Raw genomic sequence first — 21945 nt, forward strand, 5'->3', positions numbered from 1 at the left:
TCATGCTTCTAGTCACCTTTGCTTTGGCCGCTTCATGAACTACTTCACTTCTGCTGCTGAGCTACTCTCCACTGCATGTCCCTCTTTCCTCCATGGCACCACCTTCTTTCTTTTCCTACTGAACTTTCCTCCCCCTTTATTTAAGTTGAACACTAATTTTTTCTGATGGATGCACTGAAGACTATAACCTTTCCTCTAAAAAGCCAGCCTGGGCCCAAGCCAGTTTGGCTCAGTGGTAAGAGCAACAGTCCTCCGACTGAAGGGTTCTGGGTTCGATCCCAGCCAAGGGCACAGGGCATGTACCTCCGTTGCAGGCTCCATCCCTGGCCCTGGCCGGGTTGGGGCACAAGCAGGAGGCAACCAGTCCATGTGACTCTCACATCCATGTTTTTCTCTCCCCCTCCTCCTGAAAAGCAACGGAAAAAATATCCTTAGGTGAGAATAAAAAAAATTAAAAATAACTAAAATGCTAGCTGTGCTAGTTATATCCTATAAGTTCTGATGTGTTCTGTTTTTACTGCCATTCAATTCTAAATATTTCATTATTTCCATGTTATGCATAAACTGAGAATTCAGTTCCCAACCACAAGGGTTAGGCCTCTGACACTGAGTTCCACTTTTACTGTCCTTCAGCAACAAGACAAGGCCTTGACATAAATCCTACGGTATATTCTAAAACTTCATTTGGCCTTAACAGACGGTCAAACGGTATGTATTTTTCCACACACTGGAAGAAAACACAAAACACACTTTGGGGGTGTATTATTCCACAGTATATTAAATCAAGCCTGGTAACTTGTCTTTAAATCTTCTATAGTCTTACTCATTTCCCTTCTGCTCAGTCTATCAGATTCTGAGGAAAAAACAGTATAAATCTAGAATTAAGGGTTTAACTAGGATTTGCAAAATTTTCTTATAATTATGTCTATTTTTGCTTTATATATGGAATATGTTAGATTCCAGCCACACTCAGAACTATAACACCTTCCCAGTGAATATGCCTTTTATCATTAAGTAATTTTTATCACTAATATGCCTTAGAGTCTATTTTCTCCCCTACTTCTGTACGATGGAGTTCCCACAATAGACTCTTATTCTAAGGAGCTTTGCACACTTGTAATTTTGTAAGTTCATGGTAGTCTTTCTGTGGGTTTTGTTGTTGCTCTTTTAACATGTCTGCCTACAGGTAATCAAGAACGAAGCATTACAATGTTGATGCCATCTCACCTCACCTTCATTAAAGGCAGGATTAGCCAGCATGGTGGACTACCCTAGACCACAACAAGTAATTTACAATTTCTCCCTCCCCTACATCTCCGATGATTGTTTGGAGACACAGACATCCCAGTTCATCTGTGAATGACCAGGACCCGCACAGCCCCGCCTGCTCTGTACTTCTCAGCACGTTCTGGAGATCTCGGGAAATCCAATGACAGCAGAAAGTGGAAAGGGAAACACCTTCTGAACATTCACCTGCATATTAACAGCACAAACCATATGCCAAGGCATTTTTCTTCCAAGGTTTTTACCACCAGAATTTCTTTCACCTTTCCCAAAATCAGTTTTGTCAGCTGAATATCGGTCATCAGTACAAACTGTTCCAAAATGTGGTCCTTACCTCCTCTCCTGGAGAACCCTCTGCTCCGCGTCTGACTCTCTTCACCGTAATTGTTGGACTCTTGAATAGAAATTTACCATGAGAACAGCATCCCAATAACTAACTTTAAAGATGGGATGTCTAAATATTAGCAGTCACCACTATGTTGTACACCTGAAATCACTACAAGACTGTATGTCAACTGCAATTAAAAAATTAGTTACTTTAAAATAAAAATAGCACTGTCGCAAGGTAAATTAGTAAGAAAATATTTTCATAAGTTAAAATATAAACAATTCTTAAAATAATTTAACAGAAATATAAAAAATATAAAGACATTTTTCAGTCAATCCCCTATACAATCACCTACTACAGCTCAATCATCTACTACCCACTGGGCCAAGAGCATGGAAAGTGTATAATGGAGAACCCACTGTGCCAAGAGCAAGGTATAAGCCAAAAAATAAGCATTTCATAAATGTCAATTCAATTAAAATGGTCTCAGAAATCCCTCCTCTATGAGTGGTCTCCAACGTGGTCTAGACCACCAGGAGCACGTGACTGCGCTCTTACGTGTGTCATCCTTTCTCTAACTTGCCTTTTTAATAAATCTGAGACATAAGTTTGGTGTTTTTTTTTTGAAGATATGAGAACATTTTCCTACTTGTGCTAATGAAAACACTGGGAATATCCTGGCTTTTCTGGTTTTAATGCCATTGCCAGGGTTTCTAAATAGGTAAGAGGATCACTATACTGACGGTTGCCTAAGAGTACCTGGAAAGCTGATTAAAAATAAAAATAAAATAAATATTATTAAAAATAAATTCCCAAGACCCACCCCCAGAGATGTTTATTTTGAAAGTATAAAGTGATAGTAAAGAATGAATAATTTTTTTTTTTTTTTTTTAGATATATCTTTATTGATTTCAGAGAGAGGAACGGAGAGGGAGAGAGAGATAGAAACACCAATGATGAGTCATTGATCGGCTGCAGCCCGCAACCCGGGCACATGCCCTGACCGGGAATCGAACCCTGATTGCCTGGATCCCAGGTCGATGCTTTACCAATGAGCCATGCCCGGCCAGGCAAGAATGAATAATTTTTAAATGTAAAAAGTTACGTTAACAAAATGTTAGTAACTTCAAGCTTTCTAGAATACTTCCACAAAGACAGAGATCGTTTTGAGGAATCTTTGTTTATGTACCTGAGAACTGTAAGTCACAGTGAGGACATAAGTAGCAAACAACTTAGGTGCTACCTGTGCGGTTTCTGTGCAGAAGTCCTCATCTACCTAACAATTAATATTGCTTTTGCAATAAACAACCCACAGCGCTTGTCGCAGGTACCTGTTTGAGCTGAAGTCAACTGACACATATTCCCAAAGAGCCATCTAATATCCAGCAACCTTCTGAGAAGCAGGATTTACTACAAGGGGCTGAAGAGGAGAGAGGGTTCAGGAAAGAAGGCTGACCCTAGAACACCGAGGATGAAAGCCAACATTCACTGCTTCACAGAAAAATCCATCAAATGATTCGGAGCCGGGCAAGGAGAGAGAGGCCTCACACTCTTCAGCCAATGATTCCCCTGAAACAAACCTGCAGCTATTTCACTGCCCTGGGAATTGACACAGGCTGATGGCCTTAGGAGCTGGATGGAGGTACAATTACAGCAGGAGGAGAGGGCGAAGGAAACCCTCTGCACTATTTCCCAACTTCATCGAAGCCTTCAACTATTTCAAAACAGGTTACATATAAAAAAGGATTTCTGTGAAGTCATTAAATAAAGCCAAGCACAGATAAAAATTAGATAACGATCCCAAGATTAGTTACAACCTATAAATTATGTCAAAATAACAGTAATAACAGAGAACTTAGTGTTAGACAGTGGCACTGTCCTAAATGAATTACACTTTTAAATCCTCACAAAAACCATTTTATAAATGGAGAGAATGAAATGCAGAGAAGTTAAATGCGTTTTTCAAGATAATACAACTGCCAGGAGGAGGAGGGTCTGAGTGTCCAAGTCCAAATCTGAACTCCGTATCACTACACCATCCCAGCCAGGGGAAGGCAGGCTGCGGGAATGGCAACCACACATGCTGTCCACCAGGTGCAGAGCAAAAGCTGTTGTGGCATCAAGACCTGCTCCTGGGCCTGCCAACAATCACTGTGACAATGAAAGAATTCAATCCATACACCTTTTTTTTTTAAATTTTAGGGGAACTGAGAACAAGAACAGAAGAAAGTAGACCAAAGGAAAGAAAGCAGAGCACTGGGAGGAAAGATGTGCTCTCGTGTGCTGTGAGCAGCTGGATTCTGCTCCAAAGGGCTCCACTTCCAAAGAAGCCACCCAGGAGGAAGGGCTTCCACAAGTGGGAATGACCGTCAATATCAATTGGTTAAAAACTAGGAGATTAGGTCCAGTAGAAATTTTTCTTCACTCAAATATTAGTTCCATGCTGTGTATGTTCATGTGAATGGGACAGGAGGAAAAGCAGAGATGCGGGGAGACTGAGACTGACAACAGTTTGGGTGGACAGTCTTATTTGATATATTAAAACCCCACCTTATTCCAAAAGGGTTTGGTTTTGCTTCTGAGAATCACTGTTAAGAATATAAGATCAAGTATCAAATATTTCATGAAAACAGGTGGCATTTATTGTTTACCATGACTGTGTCTGGTTGGGCTTCATGCTTTTACACGCATCCTTGTGTAGTCTGCCTAACCACCTATAAAATGAAAGGTCTCCCTTCTAAAGAACAGAAACCTGTGGCTCCGAGAAAGTAACAACTTGCTCCAAGTCATTCAACGTGCAGGTGGCAGAGCAGGGACAGGTAACAGTCTGGAACTCTGCAGTCCATTGTTAACGAGATCCCAGGGCATCAGGGTTACTGGGGCTGCTTTCTAACACAGGTCCCAGGCGCCACCCCAACCTACTCAGTCAGGTGAGGTCCTCCTGGGAAAGCACTGTCCACCACTGAAGTCCATCTTCTGGGAACACTGCTCTGTTCTCATCGTCTCTATAGCCCTCTAAACCAGTGTCAGACCTTTGACAGAAATGTCTGTGACTTCGGCAGAGAGCTAGTCTCATCAATCTTCTTCAACTGTCAGACTTATTTAAATCTGAATAGGGACCGACATGTCCCAAACTGTATTTATATTTGGAAGTAAAATTTTCATTCTTGACTTGCTGTTGCTACTATCACCTTTTTCCTAGGGGAGCACAGCATTCAAGAGATGTGCCTTATTAATTAACTAGGACATGTGGCACTGGGCCAAATCAGGGTGCCTAAATTCTTGGTGAAGGCTCTGGCAACAGCTGCTTTATAAAATGGCTTAAACAAACTACAATTGGAACAGATTAAAATACTTGATCTTAGTTTCTCTTTAGCATGTACTATAGACATTAAATTGTAAAAGTCACTACAAAAAACACTGAACTTACCACCTCTCCAGAAACCAGAGCTGTCGCCTTCTTCAAGCTTGTTACTGGAAAAACCTATAAAAATTAAAATTAAACTTGCAAATTTCTAAAAACAATTATTACCTGTACTTCTGTGGTTAAAAAGCACCATCCAGGGACTACTTGTTATGATGCCCCTTTAGAACAGGACAAACCACAGACGCTGTACATATAACTATTGAAGAGCTCGCACAGGTTGTATTATAATTTCTGGCTTGTGTCAATTTATTTTTTTTATATTTCTTAATCCTCACCTGAAGAAATATTTTTATTGATTTTAGAAATGGAGGGACGAAGGAAAAAGGGGAGAGAGGAGGTAAGGGAGTCAGAGAGGGAGAGGGAGAGAGAGAAACAGTGATGTAAGAAACACTGATAGGCACCTGGCGGGGCGTGGCTCAGTGGTTCAGCATCAACCTAGGATCCAGGGGATCATGGTTCTATTCCAAGTCAGGGCACGTGACTGGGTTGCAGGCTTGATCCCCAGTTGGGGGTGTGCAGGAGGCAACTGATCAATGATGGCTCTCTCATCATTGACGTCTCTCTCTCTCTCTCTGAAATCAATAAAGATATATTTTAAGAAGAGAAAAAGAAAAGAAACACCAATAGGCAGCCTCCCATACATGCCTGACCAGAAATAGAACCCGCAACCTTGTGGTGGGTAGGATGACAGTACAACAAACCAAGTGACTTGTCAGGTCTGCCTGTGTCAATTTACTGAGGTTACAATGCCAGCCAATGATACATTATCTCAAATGTCATGTACCTCTCTATATGTACACAGGCAGAGAGGGGTATATGTCAGTATCACCACTATATACTTTCTATTCAAAATACCACAACTTTTTTGTTTATAAAATTTTCTTAATCCTTCACCAAGCTCTGCTTTCAATTTTCTCATTTAATAAAAACCTGTGTCTAGCCTGGCCGGGTGTGGCTCAGAGGTTGAGCATCGACCTAGGATCCAGGTGATCGGGGTTCGATTCCCAGTCAGGGCACGTGCCCGGGTTGTGGGCTGTAGCCTATCAATGACTTTCTCATCATTGATGTTTCTATCTCTCTTCTCTCTCTCCCTCTCCTTTCCTCTCTCTGAGATCAATAAAGATATATTTTTAAAAAACCCCCCAAAAAAACAACCAAAAACCCTGTGTCTAGATTTACGCATCTCTGGAGCACAAAGACATGTCCTTAAAATTAAGTTTGAAAGCATCGATCAGTAGTATTTTTGTAACATTTTTAAATGTTGAGTCCTAATTGAATAATCTTTAGTGCAAAGATAGTCAAAAAATAATATACTTTAAAATTAGTTGTCAAAATAGGATGCCTGTCAATCAGTATTTAATCTAAATCATAAAATATTATGGTTTCTGTAATTCAGAGACTAATTACCGTTTTGATAGATGTTAAATTTATATGCAAAATGTATACATATCAAGTCACTTAAAAATCTCAGGTTCAATAGGAATCTAACATCCCTCCCAGCATAAAACTCCATGGAAATGTAATACACAATTACCATATAAAAAGTAAGGACCCCCCCCCCCGCCCCCCCGTACACTGCTGGTAGGAATGCAGACTGGTACAACCACTATGGAAAACAGTATGGAGGTTCCTCAAAACATTAAAAATGGGAGCTGCCTTTTGACCCAGTGATCCCACTTCTAGGAATGTATCATAAGAATCCTGAGACACTAATCAGAAAGAATATATGCTCCCCGATGTTCATAGCAGCATAGTTTACAATAGCTAAGATCTGGAAACAGCCCAAGTGCCCATCAGTAGATGAGTGGATAAAAAAGCTGTGGGACATTCACACCATGGAATACTATGCAGCTGTAAAGAAGGTTCTTGTACCCTTTGGGACAGTATAGATGGACCTGGAGAAAATTATGCTAAGTGAAATAAGCCAGGCAGAGAAAGACAAACATCACATGATCTCACTTATATGTGGAATCTAAAGAACTTAGTAAACTGATGAACAGAATAGATTCAATGACATGGAAGCACAGATGAGACTGACAAATGTCAGAGGGAGGGAGGAGAGTGGGTGGGTGGAGGGGGAGAGATTAACCAAGAATTTATATGCATATATGCACAACCCAAGGACATGGACAATGGTGGGGAGGGGGACTGGGGAGGAGGGTGGGATGGGGTAGAACGGGTCATGGGGAGATAAAGGGACATTTGTAATATTTTAAATAAATTAAAAAAACTATTACAAACAATAAACAACAACAAGAACAAGTAAGTACCCTAGAGCCTCAATATATGATTGGATGAAAAATTAATTTTCCCTTGAGCAGATATATAAATTCAAAATAAAGATAATCCCTACAGAGAGTGCTATCACAAAACCTGAGTTTTTACTTTATTCATTTAAATATAGATAATCCTTGCAACTGTCTAGGAAAGGGACTGTGTTCTTTTTTTTTTTTTTTAATATATCTTTATTGATTTCAGAGAGAGGAAAGGAGAGGGAGAAAGACAGAAACATCAATGATGAGAGAGTCACTGATTGAGCCCGCAACCCGGGCATGTGCCCTGACCGGGAATCGAACCCCGATCACCTGGATCCTAGGTTGACGCTCAACCGCTGAGCCACGCCCGGCCGGGCAAGGGACTGTGTTCTACTGCCCTCTCCAATTGCCCCTTTCCCTCCACACTCCCCTCCTCCAAACAGTCGAGTGCTGGGTTTCCAAATGCTTGGGAAAGTCCTCCAGCTCCACACTACTGGTCTTGAACTTAAACTACTTCTGATCTACAGTTTTTAAAGGTGTTTTGGGAAAAGGTTTCATTTCAAAGTTCCTAGTGGTTTTTTGCTCAACTGAAGATGGAGACCCAAATTCACCCTAGACGTCTGACAGGGTCTCGTTTGGGAGAGTGGGGGAAGTCCTGAGTACAGAGGAAAAGAAGTGGGGTTCACCTATGGGTCAATCAATTTGAAGAGATGCAGCAGCAAGAGCATGGCTGTTTTTAAAAAAAAAAAAAAAAAAAAAGCTGTATGGAAGAGCAGACACCCCCGAGCAGCACAGACTGCTGCTCTAAATGGAAACCAGAGAGGGGAGGCACTCCCATCATCCACAGAAATTCCTGGGAGAGGCACCCTTTCTCCACATGCATCACAGGGAAATGTGAACTCAGAGAAGGAAAGACTTGTGTCACCCGAGTTCTGATTGTAAGACATCACAAGCAGGTTACCTCTGTTTCCAAAACCTTTTCCAACGCCAAAGCCACCAAGAGTGGAGGTACTCTCCCTTTTATGAGACTCGCCAGCATCTGCAAAAGTTCACAGTTACAATTCTTTAACCTATAGCTTTAAGTACGTCATAAAAAGTAAAAATTAAAAGAATCTTGGGGACTTCCAAGGATAGGGAGAGTAGTATAGAAGCTTATAAAGATGTAATTAATATGCCCCAACTTCTTTTTTAAAAAACCTCTTAAATTATGATACCAAGGTGCCCAGCTGGGCATGGCTCAGCGGTTGAGCATCAACCTAGGATCCGATTCCCAGTCAGGGAACACGCCCGGATTGTGGGCTCGATCCCCAGCTGGGGGCGTGCAGGAGGCAGCCAACCAATGACAGCTCTCTCATCATTGATGTTTCTATCTCTCTCTTCCTCTCTCTGAAATCAATACAGATATATGTATTTTTAAAAATTATGATACCAAGGTAAAAACATAAATATACCACTGAAATACAGCTTTAGACTAGTTGTTATTTTACTAGTGACCTTTAACTAGAAAATTCAACTCTGACTTTCTGTATATTAAACCTCACTGAGAGAGCTACTGACACTATGCCCCTGTGTGAAAGTCACCGCTAGTGAAAATTTTATACTCTTGTCGTGTTTCTAAATTACTCTATTATTTATGCATTTTCTAGTACTTAAATCACTCTCAATCTTTCTACTTCTAAACTGAAATTAGGCAGGGGTCACATAATAAAGAAAACAAGCCGAGTGCCATTGCCCTGCACGTCCCTCCCTGACACAGATTTCCCATGTCAGCCTTCCTCGCTTCACTCCCATTCCAACTCTCAACACCCAACGTTCTAATCCACACAAACAGCTCCCCACAGCCCACTGTGAACTTCTCCATGCTGCTCCCCACGTGGCACGCCTGCATTTCTACTTTTCCTATCAAAATTCTTTTCACTGCAAAAGCCTCCTTTACAGGCCGCCTCCTTCCATGAAGTCTCCCTTTAGTGCTGCAAGTCAGAATCAACCCTTCCCCACACCCCCAGCACACTGTCAGTAGCTCTTTTTACTAATATTTCTTTTCATATGTTTCTCTACCATTGCATTAAGAATTCTGAGGGCAGAGTTGCTACGGCAAGTAGCAGGGTTATTTAAAACAAAAAACTGTAACAAGACATCCAAACCAGCTAAACTGCCACTTTAAACAATCACTGGGGAAAGTTGAAGCACCGCCTTGTGATCCCCTAAACTCTCTCAGCCATCTCTGTAATGTCCTAGAACAGGGGAGTTGGGGGTCTATGAAACTCCTAAAGCCACATGCAGAACTGTCTGAGGAACTATCAATATTTTCATCACACTCTAAAGATGTGTGTGTTCGAGAAGTTAAGGCTATTTAGGCCATGCTGCACAGAACAGGAAGAGCTGATCAGTGTTATATTTTAAGTGATTAAGAGTCAATTTCAAAAACACATTACTAGCTTTCAAGTTCTGAGGGAAAATACCATAGACATTGAAACTAGCTAAAAAGTTGGATGAATCATAGGGAATGAAGTTACACTCATATGCCTGTGGATTTCCAGGATTATATGGAGTATAAAGATACCTTTTTAAAGTATTAACATTCAACAAAGAATTTTGATCAGAAGTTTAATGTGTATTTCAACCTAAAACATATGGAATTAACAATATGTAGTAAAATGTCTCAGTTATGGTTTTCTCATTTAAAAAGGCGTTATTCACCCTGTGGAGCTTGACTCAGTGATTAGAGCATCAGCCCCTGGACCAAAGGGTCTTAGGTTTGATTGCCAGTTAAGGGCAAGCGCCTGGGTTGCAGGTTCAATCCCTGGCCCCAGTTGGGGCATGTGCGGGAAGCAACCAATCAACGTCTCTCTCTCACATCACTGTTTCTTTCTCTCCCCCTCCCTCCCTTCTATTCTCTTGCGCGAGGATTAAAAAATAGAAATATTTTAAAAATAAAAAGGCTTTATTCAACACTGTTTACAGCCTGCATCAAAAAGTATCAAATAACCTATTCTAGAATAGGATTTTAAAATATATCTAAATATTAAATGTTCCTTTAACTGTAATATGAAAATATGTATTATTTCTAATGTTAGTAACAGCAAACACTTGAACCTCCTGGCAGAACTGCATGGTCCAAATCATCAATTCCTCTCACTTAACACGCAGGCTTAAAAACAGAGTATGTATGCCTCTTTAAAGAATAAATTATTTCCATCAGTAGCAGCAACAGAAAATTCACATTTGTGTTAACTGTATCTAAACAAGAAATTAAGTTTTCCAAATATCAAATGAAATACCACACATAAACCAACCTTTAGTTTCCAATGAATAAAACTATCTAGAAATAACAATAGTGTTTCAAAGAATAATAGCTAATAAATTCAATAACAAGTGTTACATATATTTAAAACTACCAATTAGCCCTAGCTTATGATATCCCATTAAAAAAAGAAGTGGTCATATGTATTTTAAATAACTTTAACTTGAGATTCTAATACTATTTTATTGCACTATAAGAAACCACAGTGAAGAATATTTTCAGCATTTTATTATCAAATCTAAAGATGGACTTCGGGAGGATATTCTGCTGTCATTATCTGTCAGATCAAGTTCTGGTTGTTCTAAAAGTAACAATAAAGAATTTCAAGCTTTGAAAAATAACTCCTTAATGCGAATGGGGTAACATAAATGCTTCCCATGCTGCCTTTCCTGAGAATATGAAACTTAGGAAGGAGGTCCTTCCCGCCCCAACTCTGAAGCTTTCACAATCCTCCCATGCCAGCTGGTAGAAATCAATAATCATAAACACATTAAGAAGCCACTCTGTGAAACAACTATCTTTACCCAATCTATCTAAGCAATGAAACTACTTCGTACTATCCCAAAAAACTAAACCAGGAAAAGGAACAATGGCATTGGAGAAGAGGATGACCCCCTCACCCCAAAAGCACCTACGGTGCACCAAGCGAAAACACACCTGGCTGTGCACTAACCAGCCACACAAGCCTCTATCCAGCCCACTGTTCACAGCTGGCAAGGCTAAAGGAAGACACAGCTACTTACCTCTGTTTCCCAAACTCCTCCCAGAGGCAAATCCGCTCCTCAGGAAATGATCTCTTCGAGAAGGTCCATCATCCATTTCTAAAGCAAATGACAATGTGAAGCAAATCAAATAACAAGCATCTTGGTGGTATGCAAACTTCACACCTTCTCAATGTGCCCACTCATGTGGCAAAGGCGGGATTTTAATGAGTGAGACACATAGCCTATTGAAAAATGGGCTGTGAATAGGTAGTTCTCCAAAATAAAATTAAATGGTGACTAAATCTCACTCATAATTAAAGAAATTGGAAATCAAAAGAGGAGATCCCTTTTTCAACCATATGATTGACTAGGAAGCAGTTCCAAGTTTGCTAATACTGAAAACAGTCAAGGGAAACAAGTACAAATCACACAAAATATTGAAAGCTATAAACTGGGTTGATCTTGATCCTGATTTTTAAAAAATACATTTTTGGAAGAAGAATAGTATGAATTTCTCCTCTGGGTATAGTCACATGGTGACACAGATGCATAAAGGTGTTTTCATAAGCACTGTCTGTATTAGCAAAAAGAATTGGAGAACAGGTGAACTACGGTCATCTTGTAGTCACCTACAGAACACTGGGCACTTTCACTCAGCAACAGAGCATCCAACAGTAAGAACTGATGCTTATAGAAACTGACCATGCGGGAGGTCACAGTGCAAATCAACAACAAATTTCAAACACCATCATCAGACACAAATTCTCTGATCACAATGAAATCAAATGAGAAGTCATTAAACACAAAGTTTAGCATCCTCTTACATTTGGAGATGAATTTTAAAAACACTTCTACATCACCTACAGCTCACAGAAAAAAAGAGAAATTGGAACTTTAAAACTACTTAGGATTGTATGACAAAAATGTTAATTATCAGTACCAAAATTTTTATGCTAGAAAATAAGAACTCAAAATTAATGAGCTAAATGGCCATCTCAACTAGAAAGAATATTTGAAAACAAAACAAAACAAATCACACAAAAGGAGGGAAAAAGAGCAGTAATTAACAAACTAGGAAACAAACATATAATAGAGTGACTCAACAAAACCAAAACCAGGTTCTTCAAAGTCACCAGTGAAAACCTGCCAGTAACAGGTCACAAGAAAACCGATTGGGAGGGGGGCAGAGGAAGTGCAAATGAGTATTAGCAAGGAAAGGGAAAGGAAAGAATCTCAAGAATGATGGAGCTGCAGCTCAGAGAGTATAACGTTTCCGCCGTGCGAGATGAAAGGGCCCGGGCCTACAGTACGACACTGTACCTACTCAACTACATCGTACCACACACTTGGAAGCTTGTTAAGAGGATATATCTCACGTTATGTGCTTTGTACCACAGTAAGAAACAAGCTGTCCGTGGCATTTTTTAAATTATTGATTTTTAGAGAGAGAGGAGGGGGAGAGAGAGAGAAAAACATCCATGTGAGAGACATCTGACACACCCTGACCGGGGATCGAACCCGCAGCCTTTTGGTGTACAGGACGACACCCCAACCAACCAAGCGACACCGCCAGGGTAAGGACAGGTGAACAAAGGAAAGCAGGGCAGTATTTGTGATAAACATGTATATAATACGCCAGCAAAATACAATTTTGTATGTGGGAATATATGCAGAGATCTAAAAAATTGGAGTCAACGCACTGTTCCTGGTGGTTAAATCTGGGGCCAACATTTCAGATTTCTTTTTACCTCTGTATTTTTAAGTTTTGTTTGTTTGTTTTTTTGTTTGGGAGTTTTGCAACCATATTTAGGTATTGATTTAGTATACATTCATTGGTCTGATATGTGTCCCTGTAATAACAAACTTTCATTAAAAGAGCTACAAAAGTTTGTTATCCAGAAGAAGGTAAGCAGGCAGTCTGTATTTTTCATTACCTGGTTCCACTTTGTTAGCCTGAACATTTGGAGGTATAATGCTAAGGAAAGCCCTGGCTTTTAGTTGGTGGTTCTTTCAATCTAATTTCTTGAAGATTTCACCACAAAACAAATGTTATGCTTTAATATTCGATAAAAGTACGCTTTCATCCCTTTACAGAAACTGACTTCTGACACTTCAAAAAACGAGGTATTTCCCAATTACACAGTGATCTACACAAACAGAGGTGTGAGAAGGTGCAGCACACAGTGTGCACGTAGTCCGTATGGTGGAAGCAGCCAGCCTTTCCCTCATGTCAGCAGGCAGCAATGCCATGAACTGTCACAATCTGAATACTCTGCATTACACCACAGCATTTACATGCTTATGAAAGGTAAATGCATCTTGACAACAGCAAAGGCATCTCTTCTACATTAAACGTCTATCAGGAGAATTACTCTGAACTTCGGTGAACCTGGGAATTAAACCGGCTTTAACCTGATGAACTCCGACTACCTCTTCACAGGGCTTCAGGACAGGCTTCTGTGAGCCTGTTACTTCTGTGACCATAAAATGTTTCACCTTGTCCGCTCATCTTTGATGAGAGAAATGATGGAACTCCGTGGTGCCACCACCAACCTTGCACTGCAGTAAGACTTAAGTAGCAGTTATACAAATTTAGAGACTTAGCAAATTCACAGTAACTCAAATTCACAGAAGGAAGCCTGGGGGCTGGCAGGGGCAGGGAATGGAGTTACTGTTTAATGGGTATGAAGTGTCAGTGAGGGAAGATGAAGGTTCCAGAAGTGGACGGTGACGGTTGCACAGCAACATGAATATGTGTATTTTCCACCCGCGGTTTGGAATCCAAGGATGTTGAGGGCTGACCATATGCACTGTCCTATGCTGTTTTATATACAGTGGTACCTGGGTTTTCGAACATCTCTGTTCACGAACATTTCGGTTGACAAATGCTGTAAACCTGGAAGTAAACGCTTCGGTTTTCAAACATGCCTCAGAAGTCAAATATGCCACACAGCTTCTGCTGAGTGCAAGATCCCGAGGCCTAGCTGTCGGCTGTTGATCCCTCCGTTTTAGAACATTTCAGAACTCAAAAGGTCTTCTGGAACGGACTACATTCGAAAACCGAGGTACCGCTGTAAGGGACCTGGGCATCTACAAATTTTTGACCATGCCTTGTTCAAGGGTCAATTGTGCCTAATGCCACTGACCTATCCACTTAAAAATGGTTTAAATGGTCAATTTTATGTTACATTCTAATAGAGTAGAAACAGTACTTCAGCTTGCTTTGGATTTCAAGAAAATGAGAAGCCACTGGCACGCATTAACCTCTGAGCCGAGCCCAATCACTCCACCATCTCTCCATCCACCCCAATTGGTAACACACTCGGGAAAGCCAGCGGGAACGAGTGAGGGGACAGCAGCTGTCCTATCCCAGCTTTGCCTTTTATTGTCCCAGGACCTTCCTGCATTCGTTTATGGACATCAGAGAAACTCGTAACATCCTGATGGAATGGCCAGTTTGGTTTAAACCATTGTTATCCTGACAGGTCACCACCATTGCAATCGGCTTCACCTTTACAGTCCGAAGTCCTGCTCCCTTATGCCAGGGACCCTGGCAAGTCCCTAAGCAGCCTGAAAGCCAAACATGCAGCAGCCAGACTGGGCAAAGGTTTCACGGCAAAACCACTAATCAAAACTGTCTATAGCACCATACTCTCTGCTCTCTTCCTTCTCTAACTGGAAGTGTCCCCCATCCCAAAATATCCCAGTAAATCAGAATTCTCACTAGGGAATCTTTAAACGCCTCTACAAGATGTCTACCAGGCAGCTCCCCATTCCTCAAATGAAGCCTTAATCTGAAAGGGCTCCACCGTTCTGCCTTAACACATACCTGACGATGGAACCGGAGTCCTGCTGAAAGTGTCTCCATTTGCTCCAGAAGAATACCTATCCTGTGAGAACGAAGAAAAGACTCGTTTTCTACACTGAGTAATAAGAGGATGTGATCTACTTCACAGGTACTACAAAATTTTAACTGGGTTTTGTTCAGAACAAAACTGTGGTCAACTGCAAGATTTCCTGGGTCACTGATGTTCCTTTATCAATTACTCCTAAACCTTCACACTAGCATTGTATGCAGAGCGTATTAACATACCACTTAGGCCCTGGCTAGGAAGCTCAGCTGGCTAGAGCATCATCCCCATATGCCAAGGTTGCAGGTTTGATACCCAGTCAGGGCACACACACAGTCAACCAATGAATGCATAAATGGGTGGAACAATAAATTGACATCTCTCTCTCTCTCTCAAACCAATAAAAAATAAATAAAATAAAATCATAATCAGCAAACCACAGCCATGAGCAAATGTGGTGAGCCACCAGTTTCTGTGAATAAAGCTTTATTGGACACAGCCACCCTCACTCATCTGGGTTTGTCCATGGCTGCTTTCGCCATAAGACGACCACAAAGCTGTGACAGGATGTAAGGTCTGCAAAGTCTAAATTATTTACTATCTAGCTTTTTATGGGAGGAGTTTGCTGACATCTGAATTGGAAGTTCAACCACCCATATATTTGAAAATTATAATCAAATACTACTACATAAATAAAATCTGACGGGAGTAATACATGAATTTAGCAATGCCTGAAAATGCACATCATGTACAGAGCTGGGCATTTTGCACTGTACTCATTAGCACTGCACAGGATAGAGCAGAGCAGAGATGGAGAGCAGTGGAAAGCAGCTTCTACTGCAACTTACTCTAAAACTTCTACTGTGTTTATATAAAGTGAAACAAATTAATGTTTATATCCTTTAAAAAGAAATTCACTCTCCAGTAAATTCACTTCAAACTCCTAGCGTGTCCTGATCATCAATCCAGTCCTTTCTTTCCTCTCACTTAACCTTCCTCTACTTATGGCAAAACATTCAGAACAGAGCTCTGAAATTCTTGCACAGAGCTCTGAATTCTGAAAAATCAGAATTCAGTAAAGATGAAAGGTGACCTAAAGCATACAGGTGACCGACCCCTTGATTAACTGACTGCATTAGGACAGTCTCAATATTTCTTCAAATAAATTCCTCTAACAACCCAAAGCTGAAGGGTAACACTTGTTTTCTAAAATTTCCTTCACAAAAGACGCTACTGGCTTGAGAAACTACTTTTATGAAGCTTGAGTATCTTTCAACTGTTTTCCTAAGGTCAGAAAGACAACAGCATCCTTGATAGGCCTGGGGCTTTGGGTACAGTAGAGTATCAAAATATGACACCACATCTAGAAAAACAGGCACTTGGCACCCTTGTGATGTCCTACAGAGAAGTCATACGGCAGTACCAGAGGGTCTGTAGGTTGCACACTTTGGTACCAGATAAGTTTTTTTTCTTTATAAGAAAGACTAAGAACTCCACACTGCACAATAATTCCTCCCAGGGTTTTAACTTTTATTTTCAAAACCAGGTCCAATGAGCTTTCTGAACAGCTGGTGTAGCTACAGTGTACTACCAGAGAAACCAGCTTCCTTCAGAGGGCAGTGCTTTTGGCGGGGAGGAGGAAAATCTCTTCATACTTGAACATTTTCTAATTATTTATTGTATTCTGGGGTATGGCGTAAGTACAGAGAAGCCATCACCTCAGATGGCAGCTTTTAAAAGATTTTTTTTCCCTCAACACCATAATTCCTCTAATGTTTCCAGCATTCCCAGGTAGGCCAAGGCGTCCTACAGAAAAACCTTGGGTTAGACCTACAGGGGTTCGGGCTGGCGTTCACAAGGGAGGGCAGAGCTGGCGCGGCTGGCCATGGAGAAAGCTGCCTTGGCTGGTGTGGTATAGAGAAGCCAGCTTGTTTACATGCTTACTCCATGACTGCTTGCCCCAAGCAGAAAGTGCCTTTCAGGATCTATTTTTGGAGGTTTATTACGTATGTCTGGTTCTCAATTCCGACAATTTAATGAAGATCTAAATAAAATGCTAGGTTCTACCTTAAAAAAAAAAATGACACCACAGACATCAACACAAAAAAGTGAGCCAGATTTCCCTTTCCAAAGTGAAACCCTGAAGGCTTTTTTCTCTTCTTGTGGCCAAAGCATTACTGGGTAAATAGAGCAAAAAGAAGGCTGGTTTTGTAAGTGCTATAAAGCTGATAAAGGTAATGACACACTGGCACTGAAGAACTGAAAGCTGTATTAGGTGACCTTCAGGTTGTGGAACTTGATATCCCACATACATCGAACCTACAAATTTCAAGGCAAATTCTGAAACGGGACATCAAAAAGTTTTTTTCAACATAATCATTTCATCATAAAATTCTTACCCTTTTTCATTACCATAAAAAAAGCTAACTTTAGCTCTGGCCGACATGGCTCAGTGGTTAGAACATCAACACGTGCACCAAAGGGTGGCGGGTTCGATTCCAGGTCAAGGGCACGTACCTGGGTTGCAGGTTGGATCCCCGGCCCAGGTAGGGGCACATGTGGGAGGCAACCAATCCATGTGTCTCTTTCAATCCATGTTTCTCTCTCTCCCCCCTCTCCCTCCCGTTCTAAAAATCAATGGAAAAAATGTCCTCGGGTGAGCATTAACAAGAAAGAGCTAACTTCCTATTCCCCTCCAGCTCCCGCACACTCCCATTCTTCCTTCAAGCCCCCGAGTCTGGCCTCCAGCCTAGCTCTGCGTGGAAAATGCTCTCAATGAGGAAGTGCTGCAAGAGAGGAGAACATCGCACTTTTCCCAGGGAAGCCCTCAGCAGCGTCTGAAATGACACCGTTTCTTCCTCTCGACAACATTCTTCTCTTGGCTGGAGGAGCACACACCCTGCGGGTTTACTGCCTGCCCCACTGAGCGCACCCTCCCCCCTCAGTCCCTTCAGCTGGCTCCTCCTCCCCGATCTCTGAAGTTGGGATGTGCTAGAGCTAACAGCAGAGCCCTCTAACTTGTACTCTACTGAACTCTACCCAATCTCATCCCTTTAAGTCCCATTAATACACATATAACTTCCATAATTATATCTAGAATCTGATCCTGCTCCTAAGCAACAAATTCATATTATCTACTGACTGGCATCCTTGCTAGCATGTTTCACAGGTATCTCAAATTGAACAAAATAAATAGAGAATTCTTAAAACTTTTCCTCCCAAACTTGTTCATCTCCCATAGAGTCCCTCTCAATAAATGGCAACACCCATCTGGCTGCTTAAACTGAGAAACCAAGCCAGCACCCGGGGTTCCTCTTTCATGCCCATGTCCAGCCCAACCCGTCTAATCAACTCTATGTCCACAACTATGGCCAGGTCCCTCCTTTGGTCTCACACAAATTAAAGTCCCAAAATACAGACAATACCATCCTCCAACCCTTCTTCTGATTCACTGTTCGTAGCCAGATCAGCCCCATTCACGTCCCCAGCTGAAGTCTGGTTCCTTTGTCAGCTTCTTCAGCAACTGCTGTGTGAAACTGATGCTGCTCCTTCAGCACCATCAGAGCTGGAGAACTCCGACTCTGAGTCTCATGTGTGTCACACACAGACCCAAAGTTCCAGCAAGCTATCAGGTTACACAAGAAATTTATAATAACCAAAATTTAGAAATTTAGAAATAACCACCAAAGCCCAGAAACAAATGTGACTGTTGCAAGAGCTTATAATCTAAGCCCTAATTTCTGTGTGAATGCATTTTCCAAATAAGATTTCCCCAAACAAAAGTATTTAACAACCCAATCTAGACTCACGTTGAGGTCATCAATGACAGGCTGCAACAGAAACCTACTGTAAGTGACGGCAGAGAAAAGACAGAGGATTCACTTTTCTCTAACTCTGGACCAGCTCAGCCAACATCTCTGCCACCGCTGTAGCCTTCCCCCCGCCTTCTCACGCCTTTTGTCACTCTGCCCTGGACTCCACCCTTCAGGGTTTGAGGATGAGCACACTGTCCATCTCCCACAACTTGCTCGTATTCAGCATATATGAGCTTCCACGCTCTCAATCAAGAGACACTCTATTCTCCCACAACTCACTGAGGACTAGATGCAGAAATTGCTAGAAATCTTCCTCGGGCTCCAGCACTTCAATTTCCTTAGGTCTGTCAACTCAGTGATGTTCAAGGACCACACTTTTTTTTTCTTCCTACTTCAGAACCACAGTATGGATGTGAACAGAAGAGGTGCAGACTTTATTTTCTTATCTAAATAATTATTATAAACTTTGCTGCCCCAGCTTTATAAAATTGTAATTGTGGATGGACTAATTATTTCGAGCTGTTTCCACTTTAATCCTAAGAGTATTTGCCTTCTGAAATGTGGCACAGAAAAGGCACCTAGACCAGAGAAGTGACCACTGTGCAGACTTACTGTCCTGGTCCCCAGACAAGGGGAATCAGAGCCAGCAAGCAAGCCCAAATCCTGCTTCGCTCACCACACTCATCCACTCCAGCACTCAAACCAACCTGCTTACACGCCACATGCCAGTGCCTAAGCACGGAGATTTCTGCACTACGAATGTACTCGTTAGGTTATCAACTTTTCTTCACCTCACATCTTCCACTGTTCTATCCCGAGGTGGTACACTCACTTCAAAATTTAGAACTGGGAAATTCTAGGAGCTACCAGAACAGTGGCCAATTATTAAAGTTTATATAAGCATGTGTCAACATTACACCTCCAAATAAAATCCTGAGAAGCATTCAGAAAAGGCTGACCACAGATATTAAGACGACACTAATTCAAGATGGTCTTAGAGCCGCTATAAATTTAACAAAAGGGAAACCCAGCTGTCTCTACAAATGGAAACTTGGTTGGAAAAACAATCAAAATGGTGCCTTTAAAAGAAACTAAGCTGAATAAAAGACCTCAGATTTCTCCTACATAAAAATGTCATTTAGAAAAGTCACATATTCATCCTTAGTTTCTGGAAGTTTTACTCAAGCAGAGCAGGCAGAAAAGCTGTCAACCACACCATGTTCCTTCAAGTCAAATAGGCCAAATAACTACCAAAAAAACCAGCACCAGGTGTCAGGTTTTCAGACAAATGCAAAAATTTGACTACAAATTGAAACCCCACAAATATGTATAAAGAATCATAAGGAAGCCCGGCTGGCGTGGCTCAGCAGTTGAGCACTGACCTACAATCCAGGAGATCTAGGTTCGATTCCCAGTCAGAGCACATGCCCAGGTTGTGGGCTCATCCCTGGGGGGGGGGGGGGGGGGGGGGGCGGGGCAGCCGATCAATGACTCTCTCATCATTGATGTTTCTCTCTCTCCCTCTCTTTCCCTCTCCTTTTCTCTCTAAAATCAATAAACACATATATTTTTTAAATATATCTTGACTTCAGAGAGAGGAAAGGAGAGGGAGAGAGAGATAGAAACATCAATGATGAGAGAGTCATTATCGGCTGCCCCCCGCATGCCCCCAACCTAACCGGCAACGGGGGCATGTGCCCTGACCAAGAATTGAACCCTGATAGCCTGGATCCTAGGATGATGCTCAACCGCTGAGTCACACCTGGCTGGGTGGCATATTTTTTTAAAAAAGGATCATAAGGTAGACTTGTTAACAAAGATTGTACTCAAGTTCGTGTTCCCAGTATCATGAAACAAGGTGTTACTGAAGAGCACAAAAACCCTAAAAGGTACATGTGAAAGGTGAGTCGGCCACACCCAATTTCAACTGCCTCATGCAACGTATACACACAACATGCTACAGTGCCCTGTGCTGTCTGAAGAACACTTAATGACGGCAAAGCCTTGGACGGAGGAAAAAAAAAAATTACACAGGTGACTATTAAAGTCCGCTGGAGAAAGTGTACCTGTGAATTAAACTTTATATTGTAGGAAGTCTATTAAGAACCAGGGAGGGAAAGAACGATAAAATATCCTTTGACCAAGCAATTCCATTTTCCAAAAAAAAACAAACTCCCAAATTAAAACAAAAAATAAGCTGAAGACATTCATGACACTAACAGTGAAAAGCCAACAACACCTTCACTTCGCGGCACCGGGAAGTCAACTGCGCCGCGGCCGGTCCTTTCCGCGCTACTGCGCAGCCACGAGAATTGTTTCCAGGAAATTGGCGACATGGAAGAGGGAAAGTGGAAAAGCTAGAATCGAAAACCACGGCTGCGATCTCACCATCATTACGACCTACCTACAACCCTGTTTGGGGGAACCAAGCCCAGTCACTAAGAGCGTAACAGGAGTTCACCTGGCACCCGAGCTGGGTCCGACCCGCGCCCTTGGGCCCCTGAAAGTCAAGGGTCGCTACCTTCTCGAACACGGGAACGTAGGAGGACAGGTGCGGTGTGATGATTTCCGCCTCCCAGTCTTCATCGCCCATGGTGGATGCCCGTCCTGTTTTTGCAAAAACACAGACACGTTTGGCCTCAATTAGATCAGAACCGGGTCTCCAGCGGCACCGACGACCGCCATCTCCCTGACACCCGAAACCAGGCGCCGACCTGCCGAAGGCGCCGGAGAGAAGGGGACTGGGCTCGCCTCTTACCAGAGGCGGCACTGACGCCCACCCTTTGTGTCCTTGAAACTGGGGGCCACCTACGAGTGACCCCGCGACCCCGGGTCCCCGCCGAGCTGTTCCCAGCGTTTACCTTCCGCCAAGGGGCCCGAGCGGCGGGGTGCGGACGTTCCCGGGTCCCTTCAAAGGGCTCTAAGGCGCCGGGCTCGGGGCTCGGGGCTCGGACAAGTCTCTGGGAGCCGGCGGGCG

At 42.2% G+C, this 21945-nt stretch overlaps 1 protein-coding gene across 3 annotated transcripts in view; it reads right to left on the reverse strand.

Moving 5' to 3' along the window:
- DDX4 (DEAD-box helicase 4) overlaps window positions 1-21649 on the reverse strand; it is a 43608-nt gene extending 21959 nt beyond the window's left edge. For 2 of the 3 annotated variants that reach the window (XM_016199823.2, XM_016199821.2), the window contains exons 1-6: window positions 21490-21649; window positions 15132-15192; window positions 11342-11419; window positions 8256-8333; window positions 5046-5096; window positions 1619-1678 (exon numbers count right to left, since the gene is read on the reverse strand). In XM_016199823.2, the coding sequence (XP_016055309.2) occupies window positions 1619-1678; window positions 5046-5096; window positions 8256-8333; window positions 11342-11419; window positions 15132-15192; window positions 21490-21561 (400 nt within the window). In that variant the 5' untranslated portion in view covers window positions 21562-21649. The remainder of the gene's footprint in view (window positions 1-1618; window positions 1679-5045; window positions 5097-8255; window positions 8334-11341; window positions 11420-15131; window positions 15193-21489) is intronic. The other variant, XM_016199822.2, reaches the window with a different exon arrangement.
- Window positions 21650-21945: the final 296 nt, after the last annotated feature.

Source organism: Miniopterus natalensis, chromosome 3, assembly GCF_054644295.1.
Source record: "Miniopterus natalensis isolate mMinNat1 chromosome 3, mMinNat1.hap1, whole genome shotgun sequence".
In the NCBI taxonomy this organism is placed as follows: domain Eukaryota; kingdom Metazoa; phylum Chordata; class Mammalia; order Chiroptera; family Miniopteridae; genus Miniopterus; species Miniopterus natalensis.